The sequence below is a fragment of the Schistocerca gregaria genome, chromosome 1, assembly GCF_023897955.1.
Source record: "Schistocerca gregaria isolate iqSchGreg1 chromosome 1, iqSchGreg1.2, whole genome shotgun sequence".
NCBI classification, from domain to species: domain Eukaryota; kingdom Metazoa; phylum Arthropoda; class Insecta; order Orthoptera; family Acrididae; genus Schistocerca; species Schistocerca gregaria.
Genome location: NC_064920.1, coordinates 576,169,208 through 576,184,008, shown reverse-complemented (window position 1 = coordinate 576,184,008; position 14,801 = coordinate 576,169,208). Strand labels below are relative to the sequence as shown.

Genomic DNA, 14,801 nt, shown 5'->3' with positions numbered 1-14,801 from the left:
GAGTGGCAATCGAACCGGAGCCAACAGTTCTCCAGTTGGTCATCTATAGACCATGGGTGCCCATAAAGTGCAATAAGTAAAGTGCACACAAACCTTCACGTTATACGCAAACCAGAAGTGAAGGTCTCCCGACGCTGATGGGACTTCATAGCACATAGAAAAGAATATTCCATAATATTGTATCACGTTTGTTTTCTTTATAGTCATTTACATAAAGCAGTGAACTGGAGAGCAGTAAATACATCAGATCACAATTATGACGCTGGGATTGACAATCAAAACAAGACTTCAGACAAATCAGGACATGTTTACAGGATTTGTCGATGTGGAATATCGTGCGTGCAATGTAACATGGTGTGAGATGTTTGAAATTTTGAGAAAAATGGGCGTAAGCTATTGGGAACGATATACTATGTCTACAAAAAGCAAGAGGAAAAAAAATAAGAAAGGAAGACCAGGAACGAAGCACTCGCGTTATAAAGGGTGTATGACAGGGAATGCGATCTTACGCACCTACCATTCAATATGTACTGCGAAGAAGTACTGTCGGAATAAAGATTCAGTGTGGGCTTAAAAATCAGGGTGAAAGGATGTCTGAACAGATTCGTTGAAGAATGGACATCCTCAGTGAAAGTGAAGAGGAATTATTAAAATTGAACTAAACTAAACTAAACTTCATGCGAACAGGCCTCGAAAGGACCAACGGTACCGACCGACCACCGTGTCATTCTTAGCCGATGGGCAGCACTGGATGGGAGTATGGAGGGGCATGTGGTCAAAAACCGTCTCCTACCCGTCCTGATCGTTATCAGTTATTGTGACCGTAGCCGGTACTTCTCGGTCAGGTAATTCCACAATTGGAATCACAAGGATGAATACACCCCACTTGCCTATTAGCGCTCATCAGACCTGGACGGTTACCCATCCAAGTGCTAGTCAAGGACGACAGGGTTTAACTTCTGTGATTTGACGATAACTAGTGCCACGGCTGCGGCAAGGCCGTTGATGAAGAAGAATTACGAGACCTATTTAATCAAACGAACAATCCAATGAGTAATGGACTGAGGATAAACGAAAGGAAGTCGAAAGTAATAAGGAGTTACCGAAATGACATAACATGAAAGTTGCTGACCATGCAGTTGACGAAGTGAAGGATTTCTGCTGTGGTGGAAGCAAAGTATCAGATCACAAGTGGAGCAAGGAGGACATAAATAGCTGGCTAGCACAGGCAAAGAGATCGTTCTTAAATTAGTGTACTAGCAATCTAATATCAAACATAGGCCTTAATTTGAGGAAGAAATTTCTAAAACTGTGCGTTTGGAGCACAGTATGTGATTCACGGACTGTGGGAAAACCAAGAAAAAAGAGAATCGAAGCGTTTGTGATGAGATGCTATAAAATAATGTTGAAAATTAGGTGAAGGATAACTTCCTGGCAGATTAAAACTGTGTGCCCTACCGAGACTCGAACTCGGGACCTTTGCCTTTTGCGGGCAAGTGCTCTACCAACTGAGCCACCGAAGCACGACTCACGCCCGCTACTCACAGCTCTACTTCTGCCAGTACCGGGCGTGAGTCGTGCTTCGGTAGCTCAGTTGGTAGAGCACTCGTCCGCGAAAGGCAAAGGTCCCGAGTTCGAGTCTCGGTCGGGCACACAGTTTTAATCTGCCAGGAAGTTTCATATCAGCGCACACTCCGCTGCAGAGTGAAAATCTCATTCTGGAGGTGAAGGATACGTTAAAGAGTGAGGAGGTTCTCTGTAGAACAGGCGAGGAAGCGGAATATATGGAAGAAACTGACAGGGAGGTGGGACGGGGTGAAAGGACATGCATTAAAGACATCAGCGAATAACCTCCACAGCGTTAAAGGGAGCTGTAGAGGATAAAAAATGTATCGGAAGGGAGATACTGGAACACACATAGCAAATAATGGAGATGTTGGGTGCAAGTGCCACTCTGAGATGACTAGGTTCACACACCGGCAAGAGAGGTGAATTCGTGGCGTGTTGCACCAAGCCAGCGAGCACACTAATTGAGTGATGAAAAAAATTGGCACATGTTCTCCGTTTGTGGGATAGTTTGCTATAAATTTGACAATACGTCGTCTCGATTTTTTTCCGGTGTCGGGGATTCGTCTGCTCGTGGAGGCTTGTTATTGTGGTTACATGTTACTAAGTTAGAGCTCCCAGAACTCATTATACACTACATTAAAGAGGCTGGAACATCAATAATCTAGTCAAGAGTCCCTACGAGTTCCTGGGAATGTTTTTTAAACAGCAGAAGTCTGCAACATCCCGATGTCATCTCATTTCCCCTTACTGCCATTCGCTCCCTTTCGAATTCGAGAGGCACACTCCACGTAGTAAGATGACATATTACATAACAAGACGTCTTTCTGATTGACAGGAGCTACGCTGAGCGTCATCATCGACATGGACCACCGCACGAGCGTCGTCCTGAGCTCCTGCATCGCCGTCTTCTACACGCTCTTCGGGGGCCTCTACAGCGTCGCCTACACAGACGTCATACAGCTGTTCTGCATCTTCATCGGCCTTGTGAGTACTGCTTTAAGGTTTCACCGCCAATTAATATGACTCTAAAACAAGAGCAAGTAATTTCTGGCCAGCGGAAATATAGAAATACTATAACACAGGGTTATTTATTTTTATCTTCGGTCTTTAGGATCTAAAATACATAGAGAAAATAAACATATGTTAGTGGATTGATCATCTCCGCAAGTTATTATCTCATATTGCAGAAAATCAGTATGGACAACATTTGTGAGGCGACAGACGGCAATACGTGCCTGCAATTACTTGAAGTCATTTCATTGGGTTTCCTATCTGCAGACGCGAACTAATTCGATGCGGCAATGTTGAACGGATGATTTGCCATCATGTTATGATACACGCAACTACGCAACTACGACATGGCGCAATTACGCATCGGAACTGGAGAAATGCTCTATTCACGGAAGTGTATCATTTTCTTGTACGTCTTTTAGTTTTCACACAGTCGTCTTCTGAAACCCAGGAGGTACTTAAATAACATTCTATAGCTGCGCTGGAGGATTTGCAATCCGTCACATTCCCTTAACCATGAGTGTAGTGTGAGCTGTTGTAGAACATCTTAGACATATTAGTAGGAGTGAAAGAAAGTTTGTCTGTGATCCGGTACTCTGTGGGCATTCTGACAGGAACCTCATGGTTCAAAGAGCAGCATTAGTACAAGGAGCTATCTGCTGTAGATGAATGTTCGCGTTGAACCCATGACGCCTCCAAGTTTCGGAAATCAATAAAGACTGGCGGAAGTAGTGAACAGTCAGTCTCGCTGTAAAGTTTTTTGAATGAATATTTTAAAAATTCTTCCTATTTGTGCTTGTGGATATTAATACACTAAATTTCAAAAGCTTTAATGAGCTCCAAGTAGCCAAAAGTCACGGAGCTACTCCTTATTGATTCTGGACTGGAAATACCTACTTCACTGCCGTATTTTGTTTTTCTATTCTTTCTCGTATTAATATTAATAAATACTCCTTGCTCGTTACGAACGTTTTAGGACTCTACAACTGTTAAAAGTGAAGGTAATTTGTAATAAAATAGCTACAACCACTTGTTTTTACAGTCATTATTTATACCTGACGAAGTTTCACGACGTCATCCTTCTCACCTTTAGATTTTTGCATTTATTTACGTGCGATGATTATTGTTTCTTTACTACCGGTGTTGAACAGTTTCGTAACGAAAGATTTTAAGACAGTTATTGTAAAACGTCATATGTAAAAAGACAATGTTCACGACGCATAAAAAAACGCAAACTTCTCAAGATGGGCTGAATATAAATTGAATGCAGTCTCAAAGAAGAGTGTTCTGAAGCTTAATTTATTGGTGCGGCTTGTCGAGAAAGGCGTGCAAACATATCACTGCGTTACCCCATAAACATTCACGTCGCGGAAGCTATAGTTATGATGTTATGCCCTAGGAGCTCTGCAGTCACGTATGTGATGAGGCGGACCGCGAGCTCCCGGAATTATGTCAGCCAGGCCCGTGGGTCATCGGAGATTGCCCATACCTGAGCTATACCATCCCCAAGGTTATTCGAATTATTCAGGTATGGAGTCGACACGAATGCTTAGATCAGACGTTTCGCCAATTCTGTGACGATATACGCTGCAGGCATATCAATCTGTGCTAAATAATGGAGGATTGTACGATTTCCCTGATGAGCTACTCACCATAGGCTCTGGCTCGGAAGGAGTAAGTATGTGGAGAGCAACCGTGGATGTTTTTTTAAATTTTATTTATTTATTTATTTTTTTGCAGGGAAAAATTCTGAACCTCTATACAAGCGCTGCGCTGAACGTAGCTGGATCACAGATCAGACAGAGACAAAGACAATATTGAGACAACCTTAAGATAGCTGCGCCGGTTTGTTTTGGTTTCTCAAGAGTTGTCGCATTTCTGCGCAGGTCTTATAATATGTAGCAGAACTGCAGACCTGTGCCTGAAAAAAAGTAACTTCATTTTTTCGGGGAAGTAAATAAAACTGAATGAATACTCCTTGAGTGCTAGAGTATTTGGGGTCCTCAAGGCAACGAGTATAGAAAGCATTTAAAAACCGGCTGTTAAAGCTGTAATCGGCTAGTTCGCTCAGTATGCTACTGTAACGATGGTTTCCCGATAACCATTTGAAGCCAGACGGAGCTCTATTTGCAGTACGCTAATGCTTAAAAAAGGTATTTGAGACAAATCGTAAGACGATTCCACTGCCTCCATTGGATGTTTCGTGTGAGGATCACGATATGAAGATCTAAATACATCCCGACTGCTATCTTAAAGGGAGTGGTCACCATCGGTAGAACGTATCCAAGCCTTGAACTGTGGCATGCAAACTAAATACAAGGGCGTGCTGAAAAGCAATGCCTGTGTGTTTTTACTGTCAAAATTCTCAAAGGTTTTTAAACAAAACAAACTTTATTAATGTTCCACACTTTCACTCATCATATCTACATATTTATTTCTCCCCTAGTCATACTGGTAACGAACACATTTCCGCCAACGAGAGGACACCGTCACTGTAGAATTTTTGACTCTGTTGATGGAGCCGCAACCTCACCTCTGCTTGCACCGCTTCATCACTATCAGATTGAAGTCCTCGAACCTGTTCTTGAAGTGTTGGAAACAGATGAAGAGCGGAAGAGCGGATGGGACCAAGTTGGGACCGTATGGAGGATGATCGATGACAGTGAATACAAGGTGTCGGATTGTTGCAAATGTTGTTGCGCTCGCGTGTGACCTGGCATTGTCATGCTGACGGATAGGGTGCTCCGTTATTACAGCACACAATTTATCACGCACCAGCATAGTTACGTCAGAGAGCCTATGTACGCAGAGAGTGTGACCAATGCACTTTAGACCATAGATAATATGCACAGATGGCCGCCATTTTTCTTTGCCAGAATTCTGTCGTCTACTGACTATTGCAAGACGGATCTGACACTCAAATTACAGCAGAAATTCTAACTTGTTATTTAGTATACGGCTGCTTCACATTTAACGTGAAGTAAATTCAAATGTGGCGTGATGCAGTGTATTTATTGCAACGTGCCAGAAAAAAACTGAAATCTATCAGGAGAAAAACAGTTTCACTTGTATTATTTCAGACGTTCTGAAGCGATTTCAGAGTTTCCTGCTTGAATATTAGTTGTTGTTAGTAGCCTCAATGTTTAATATACTTTAGATGAGATCTTTCTGGAACTGGGAACTGTTACTTACTCCGGAAATTTCTAGAAGGCATACTTTTCTAATGATATGTGGAAACGCAAAAGAATGATAGCCTGGTAAAGCAATGTCGCTGTAGCTGATTTTCGAAGAAGGAATTTCTGTTATGGGTACTCGCATTTTCATGCATTAGTAATTAGATATAAAATGATTATAATACAGGATTTGTTAATTGACATTTCAGTACGATAAAGGCAGTGCAAATAAAAGTAAAAGAAATGGTGACAGCGAGAATGGAATTACCGGCACCATGATTTATGTTCTTAAATGCTGCTTACTGAGATACAAGAGGTATTAGGAGAGACATGCGGAATGATTTGTGGTTACTAATGCTCAGAAGTTTTCAGAGTTGATGTGTTTCTTCCAAAGGCAAGAAATCTGTGGACGTTATAAGCTACAGACTGAAACAGTTTTCCAAAAATCTTCAAAACAATAATCTGTCTATAGAAATCACCGCGAGCATACGAACAGAGAGAGAGACTTGCGGCAAAAAGACAGCGTTGCAGCTCTTCAGCTAATCACGTGCGACTTCACCTATGGAGGGTAGTAGACGAGATACTGGCAGGAGTGAAGCTGTGAGGACGGGGCATGAGTTGTGCTTCGATAGCTCAGATGGTAGAGCACTAGCCCGCGAAAGGTAAAGGTCCCGAGTTCGGGTCTCGGTCCGGCACACAATAAACATAAAATGATTGTAATCCAGGATTTGTTAATTGACATTTCAGTACGATAAATGCAGTGCAAATAAAAGTAAAAAAAAATGGCGACAGCGAGAATCGAATTACCGCCACCATTATTTATGTTCTTAGATGCTACATACTGAGATACGAGAGGTATTAGGAGAGGCATGCAACATGATTTGTGGATGCTAATGCTCAGAAGTTTTCGAAGTTGATGTTTTTCTTCCAAAGGTAAGAAATCTGTGGATGTTATACGCTACAGACTGAAACAGTTTTCCAAAAATCTTCACAACAATAATCAATTTCCAGAAATCACTGCTTAAATACGAACAGAGAGAGAATTGCGGCAAAAAGATTGCGTCGCAGCTCATCAGCTTATCACTTGCGACTTCACCTATCGACACGATCTCTCTGTATATAGACTATATTACACGCTACAATTTGGAACCCTATAGCGGCAGAAGGCTGCAAATATGAGACATGAAGAATGCAGATGTAGAATGTTAACAACGTCCGTTTTATTTAAAAAGTCTCAAGAGTTCTCATGTAAGAAAATTCGGAGGCATTACTTTTCAGTCCGCCTTCGTTGGTAATTAAATATGTAGACATCCGTAACTAAAAAGTCGATCCTTTTTGTCCTGGTTTTTCTCTTACTGGTGTTCTGATGGCCATACGCCCAAATCAGTTATCCTCCCTTACCCGATTTTCGTAATGTCATGAATTACTTAGTTTAAACGGCCAGTGGAGTGACAGACAAAAAATAGAGCTAGATGTCGCACGCCAATCTCACGGTGGAGCAGGGCATGTGGACTGGCGTTTCTTCCTCAGTAGGAATTGTTTTGTGAATGCAACAGGGCAAATAAACTTGGCAGCTATTAACAAAACTTGAACAAATAGGTTTCTCGATATCTGTTAGTATATTAGCTTAGTGAATGTGCGTGCCACGCGATACGCCACCCAGGACCATGCATGTAATTACAGTATATACATAGATAAAAGTGGACAATGTAATTTGACTTTATAAATGACTGTATATCGTTTCACCCTCTTGAATTTTGTCATGCATTATTTATTTACGACATGTTCTACTCCTCCAGTATATCTGTAGGTAAGAAATGTATTGCCTCACAAGCAAGAGATAAACATCAGTTATATTTCACAAATCCTGTGAAAGAATTCACTATGTTCTGGTGATTACGTTGTGAGCCAGCAAAATGATGAAATCTCATTTATGGGATTACAGTTCGGAGCCATGCTGAACACTACCGATTTACTTTATTTTCCATTGTCAATGATGATAACTTACGCGGTTCTCAGGAAAAACAAAAGTGTCTCTCCATGGTATTTATACTATGTTTTGCGAAAACAACGAACCAAATATACGTTCGTTCGGTACCCACACTTTCTCATCGTCATGAATATTACTGCATGAAGCCACGGCGTCGTACCTAAAAGTTTCATGTGCTTAAAGAAATGTAAATCATACTTTAATTATGTATTTATTTTTACCTTACGTTGCGTTTCCACATATTTCTGACTATAAATCGGTTGATTCCATACCCGCTACTGTTTGTAACTGCTAACGTAACAGCTTTTGTGAGTTCATTAACCATGCAGGCAGCTATTGCATATGTGGACACGTAGTTGCCGACGGTATACTCCACGCCATTTCGTATAACACCCATTCTGAACTGTTTGGCTACGACTCGTTGGAGACTTTCGTTCTCTACTACAACTGAAATGAAATTTAATTATGGGAATAAGCTTATTAACTCACAAACTGAAAAGGTGTCTGGTTTTACTATTTTTATGATATTAGTGATGAATTTAGGGTTATTTGGAATAAATATTCAAATGTTGTAATTAATAGAGTTAATGTTATAATCAGTGGTTCAAAATGGTTCAAATGGCTCTGAGCACTATGGGACTTAACTGCTGTGGTCATCAGTCCCCTAGAACTTAGAACTACTTAAACCTAACTAACCTAAGGACATCACACACATCCATGTCCGAGGCAGGATTCGAACCTGCGACCGTAGCAGTCCCGCGGTTCCGGACTGCGCGCCTAGAACCACTAGACCACCGCGGCCGGCTATAATCAGTGGAGCATGAACTGTAATTTATAAGTTTAATTTACGAACTCAACGTTTAAATTACATAAAGATGCCAGTAAGAGATATTTTGGAGAACAAGGCTTAATGTAGAAGTCTAAGATTACATTTCGTACCAAATTTCATGAGATGTTGTTGCATGCATTTGATTTTAGATGAATTAAACACTAATTCGAAAGTAATATACTAGATCACATACACAATTTTCAAATCCGAATTTCATTTATCGCAACTGACCATCCATCAACAACGCGCTTGTAAATATACCCACAGAGATCGCAACACAAGTGATCACAGCCTTTAAACCAAATGAATTTGTGAATATCTTATATGTATTTGGCAAACCAGGATTATGAATATTTGACATGACGATAATCAATATGTGAGCGTTTACTTTTTTCTGGAATATTCAAAATCACGTCTTTCACCACATATAATTATTCCAACATCATTATTGTTTTTTTAAAACGCGTGCGCATATCCATCACCATTTTATATTAATTAACTGAATAGTAGACCTAGTAATCTGACGAAATATAATGTATCTAATAACGAATTTCAATGCCGAATCTTTAGTTTCATCTTGCAGTCTCCGAGAGTCATGAGCTTGTATTTCGTTTCTTTCTCGGGAAGTAACGGCGTTATCTATGTTTTTAGATATATTTATGTCTGTGTCTGGATTATTTCATGTTTTCTCCTCTATCCAAGATATAATCAATTTTGCACGATAAAAGTTCAGGCTTTCACCGTAATAGCGTAGAAAAGCAGATGCCATCTATGCCATTTACGGCAGTTGTATCGCTTGTCATTACCAAGCAATGTTCTTCGCCGATACAGTTATTGGAAATTGCAATTGCGGTTCGCAAATCAATTTCGAGAAGCCTCCATCGTCGTTTAGAGTGCTGGTTCAGCTTCTGTGCCTGTAGGGCGGAAGCCATTAACGTGATGGGAATGCTCGCCACACAGTCTCTGTAAGCTGTTGGCCCAATCTTTTTAATAGCGTTGGAAGTTTGTCACTATATCACCCTTATGGTTGAAGTGTTTGCGAATAGTCACTTTACCTACCCACTAAGTGATACCACACAAAAGTAAGCGACTGATTTTGCAAGTAGAACACAAAATATGCGATAATCTACAGCACGGGCAAAATGTTCAAGTGTGTGTGAATTTCAGAGGGGCCAAACTGCTGAGGTCATCGCTCCCTAGACTTACACACTACTTAAACTAACTTATGCTAAAACAACACACACACCCATGCCCGAGGGAGACTCGAACCACTGGCGAGACATTTCACACAATCCGTGACATGGCACCTCAAACCCCGCGGCCACTCCGCGCGGCCAACGTGGACGACAGAACCAAAATATGAAATGTTCTCCGCCTGCGCGCTACAGGTGTTAACAATGATTGCAATAATTTTCAGTGTAAAGTACTTTTAATGCTTTTAAATAGTGCGCCTAACTCAAGAATGGCAACAAACTTGATATCGGTGATCATAGTTTGAGTTGTTCCTTGTCAACATTCTAAACCTCCAATACTCGGCGTATTTTGTAAAATTCTTATTTTGACAGCTTTTTTTGTTACATGTAGCATTTTTCACTTTTATAAATTTTTAAATAGTTTTACTATTTATTAGATTTCTGACTAAAGTGAAGAACATTAACTCCCTCTTTCCTTTCCTCGCAATGGACCCCATATGTAACCCTCATGGTGCATGCTGCCCTCGGAGGCCAGATGGATCAGACGTTGGTTCTGTTATTACTTAATGCACTTTCTATCGATCAAACTAATTTATTTATTCTCCACCAACCGACGGGCGGGACAATAAGGCAGTCTATATTATTACACACTGTCGACACTGAAACTATGGAACTATGATCATCACATCATCAAAATGACATACAGTACTCTTCCCCTGACTTCACTGCTGCCAACGTAAATTTCGCATGAGAGCCACGAAGATAAGATGAGAGAAATCAGTGCTCGTACGGAGGACATAGGAAGTTCGGGGAAGCTAAGGTGAAATGGCCGCATGAAAAATGTGAAGACATCGAAAAAGAAGTGATTGTCGGAAGAACTGGCACAGCATCTAGAAGAGTCAAAATAACCGTCGCTGAAATTAAAACCTAGGATGGTAATATTAAGAGTGCAATGGGGATCTCACTGTTAAATGCAGAGGAGAGAGCGGATAGGTGGAAAGAGAACATTGAAGGCCTCTATTAGGGGGAAGATTTGTCTGGTGTGATAGAACAAGAAACAGAAGTCGATGTAGAAGAGATAGGGGACCCAGTATTAGAATCAGATTACAAAAGAGCTTTGGAAGACTTAAGATCAAAGAAGGCAAAAAGGATAGATAGCGTTCCATTAAAATTTCTAAAGTCACTGGGGGAAGTGGGAACAAAACAACTATTCACGTTCGGGTGTAGAATGTATGAGTCTACTGGTGTACCATCTCACTTTCTGAAGGAAAAACGACATCCACACAATTCCGAAGACTGGAAGAGCCGACAAAAGTGCGAGAAGTATTGCACAGTGAGTTTAACAGCTTACGCATCCAAGTTGCTGAGAAAAATAATATACAGAAGAACTAAAAGAAAAGTGTGGGTCTGTTAGATGAAAATCAGTTTGGATTTAGAAAAGATGAAGGCGCTAGAGACACAGTTCTGATGTTGTGGTTGATAATGAAAGCAAGACTGATGATAAATCAAGGCACGTTACTAGGTTTTGGCGGCCTAGAACAAGTGTTTGACAATGTGAAATGGCAAGCTGTTCAAAAATTCTGGGGAAAATGGGAGTAAGCTATAGGGAACGACGATTAGTATAAAATATGTACAAAATCTAAGAGAGAACGCTGTAAATGGAGGACCAAGAGCGAAGTGTCGGATTAAAAAGGGTGTAAGACAAGAATGTAGACTTTCATCCCTACTGTTCAATCTATACATTGAAGCACAGTGATGGAAATAAAAGAAAAGTTTAAGAGCGGAATTAAAATCCAAGGTGGAAGGATATCAATGATAAGTTTGCTGGTGACAAGGCTATCCTCATTGAAAGTGAAGAATTACAGGAGTTGTTGAATGAGTGTGTCTAATGAGTCCAGAATATGGATTGAGAGTAAATCGAAAAAAGACAAAAGTAATGACAAGCAGCAGAAATGAGAACAACGATAAACTTTACTTCAAGATTGATGGCCACAAATTAGATGTAAAACTAAGTAAATCTGCAAGGACGACATGAAAAGCAGACTAGCACTGACAAAAAGGGCATTCCTGCAGAAGAGAAGTCCATCAATATCAAACATAGGCCTTAATTTGAGGAAGAAATTTCTGAGAACGCACTTTTGTAGCGCGACATTGTGTGATGCTGAAACATGGACTGAGGGAAAACCGGGAAAGAAGATAATCGAAGCATTTGAGACGTGGTGCTACAGAAGAATGTTTAAACTATGGATTGATAAGGTAAGGCACGAAGAGATTGTCCGGGGAATCGGGGAGGAAAGGAATATATGGAAAACACTGACAAGAAGAAGGGACAAGTTCGTAGGACATTTGCTAAGACATTAGGGAATAACTTCCGTGATATTACAGGGATCTATCGAGGGTAAAAATTGTGGAAGAAGACAGAGATCGGAATACATCCAGCAAATAGTTGAGGAGGAAGGTTGTGAGTGCTACTCTGAGATGCGCAGTGAGATGAATGCGTGGAAAGCCATATCAAACCAATGAGAAGACTAATGACTCAAAGGGAAAAGAAGGCGGTAGCATATAGCCAGCCGGCTTTCCTTCGCTCTGTTTTCGGGCGGAACAGGAAAGGAAATGACTAGTAGTAAATACGGTGGCTTGCGAGTGTGTATGTAAATGTAGATGTTTCGAACAGCTGATCGCCTGGCTGACGACGATTGACCTGGGACGTAATTCATCCGATCAGGTATCATGGTCCTGCTGACCTTCGGCCCCTTATCGATTTTCCCGTGCCCACTACAGTCGTAACAGACGATGTTGTTAGGTCAACATGCAGTTACGTAGGTGTGGTCTGAGGAGCTCCGTGTTCACCAAGCTCGGCTGAACGCCAGGCTCCGAAGCACTTGTGCCTCACCAGCACTGCGCTCTGGCGTCAGACGTGGCACAGATGACCGACTGTTCTGCTTTACAGTGCGGGGAAGCATCTGAACTCCACGTATTGTGAAGAGGCGTGGATGTCCAACAACACGGGGCTTCACCGTCCTCCAACTGCTTTCCTAAGATATTCACGATAGTTGCTCGCGATCAGCAGACCAGCTGCGCAGTTTCCGAAATGCTTCTTCCCAGGTGCCACGCAGTAACAATCTGCTCTTTGTCAAAGTAGATTATGTCAGTCGATTTCCGCATTTGCGGGCCACTTCGTCGTTAGAATGATTCTCCGTTCGTCCATGCTTCGCTTGTTTACTTTCCTTCCCACGTCACGTGACCTCAGCGTCACTGGGCGGCATTCAGTCCCAGGGTGGGCGTTCGTCGTGATGTTTTGGCTCATCACTGTACAAAGTAGTATCGGAGCTGAGAGAAGTGATAAATGAAGATCTTAGGACCGTCGAACTCCAACAATGACATTTTGACACTTGCCCACAATTACTCAAAGCCAAGAGACTCATCATATGCAAAGGACTCTTTTGTTGTAGTACAACACCTCTGTCAGTGATCTCAGATCACAGTATTTCGCTGATATACTGAATATGGCTGCATATCGTCGTCCTCATTCTTACATTGAATCCATTTCAAAGCTGTGCTCATTTTTATTCTGCTAAAATGGTGACTGATGTATAAGGGCCAGGCAAATGAAAATCGAACACCCGCCACAATGGGACCACACGCTTTACAACATTTATCCCTCTGGGAGACGAGACGATCAATTCCTGTTTCGTAGGGCGTGGTCGGCCGCTGACGTATCCACAGCCGCACCCACTCTTTACTTCCGCGTCAGACTGAAACCAACATTCATGCATGGAGTTCTTCAGGTCACCGAAGATATAAGAAAACAAGCTGTGAAAGACCAAAGATCCGTGCTACACGGAGGATGTTGCAGTGTTTCCCAATCAAATCACTGAAACGGAGCCTGTGTCCGATTGTCAGTGTGGGGGCGGACGTATCGTGCAACAGGATGATTCTTCTGCTCGTCGACTTCCTAGAGTATGGAACAACAATCAATGCACACCGCCATGAAGGCACTCTACAGAAACTGAGGCGCACCGTAAAGTCAAAACGTCCAGGATAGTTGAATGCTGTCGAACGGAATCATCCTGTTGCATGATAACGTCCGCCCCCACACTGCTAAGTATTCGGTTGGGATACACGGCAACATCCTCCGCACAACCCGAATGTTGGATCTTTTACCATATTAGTTTCACATCTTAGGTGACCTGAAGAAAGACATCCATGGAAGTCGGTTTGCGTGGGTGCCTGCCGGCCTGAGTGGCCGCTACAGTCTGGAACCGAGCGGCCGCTACTGTCGCAGGTTCGAATCCTGCCTCGGGCATGGATGTGTGTGATGTCCTTAGGTTAGTTAGGTTTAATTAGTCTAAGTTCTAGGCGACTGATGACCTCAGAAGTTAAGCCGCATAGTGCTCAGAGCCATTTGAACCATTTGAACTGTGGGTGCCGTTGTGGATATATCGGTGATTGACCGCGTTCTGTAAAACAGGAACTGATCGTCTCATCTACCCGTGAGATAACTGTCTTAACGCTTGTAGTGATTACTTTTCAATGGAACCGCTTCAGCGTCTTACTGCAGCGAGTATTCGGTTATCAAAAAATGGTTCAAATGGCTCTGAGCACTATGCGACTTAACTTCTGAGGTCATCAGTCCCCTAGAACTTAGAACTACTTAAACCTAACTAACCTAACAACATCACACACATCCATGCCCGAGGCAGGATTCGAACCTGCGACCGTAGCGGTCTCGCGGTTCCGGACTGTAGCGCCTAGAACCGCTTGGCTGTTCAGTTTTCATTTGACTGCCTCTGATATACTGACATGACTTTTATCACTAAACTTACGCTTCAGTTCAAGGCAGCTTTGGGTTTCCTCTAACACAAAATTTACATTTCCGAGGAGTAGGTTTTAAAAGTTCACCCGGCCTCTATCATTAAGATTTTCCGTTGTTTCTCTAAATCACTTCAAGCCAATGACGAGATAGTTCCTTCAATCAGTCCGCGGTCGATAGCTTGCCCCATCTACGTCCAGTCCAAGTCTGAGACCTAGAGTCC

The 14,801-nt window shown here is 42.0% G+C and overlaps 1 protein-coding gene across 1 annotated transcript in view; it reads left to right on the top strand.

Annotated features, from left to right (window-relative positions):
* LOC126356631 (high-affinity choline transporter 1) overlaps nucleotides 1-14,801 on the top strand; it is a 340,577-nt gene that overhangs the window by 244,333 nt on the left and 81,443 nt on the right. Inside the window, exon 6 of the mRNA XM_050007387.1 lies at nucleotides 2,405-2,553. Coding sequence (XP_049863344.1) covers nucleotides 2,405-2,553 — 149 coding nt within the window. The remainder of the gene's footprint in view (nucleotides 1-2,404; nucleotides 2,554-14,801) is intronic.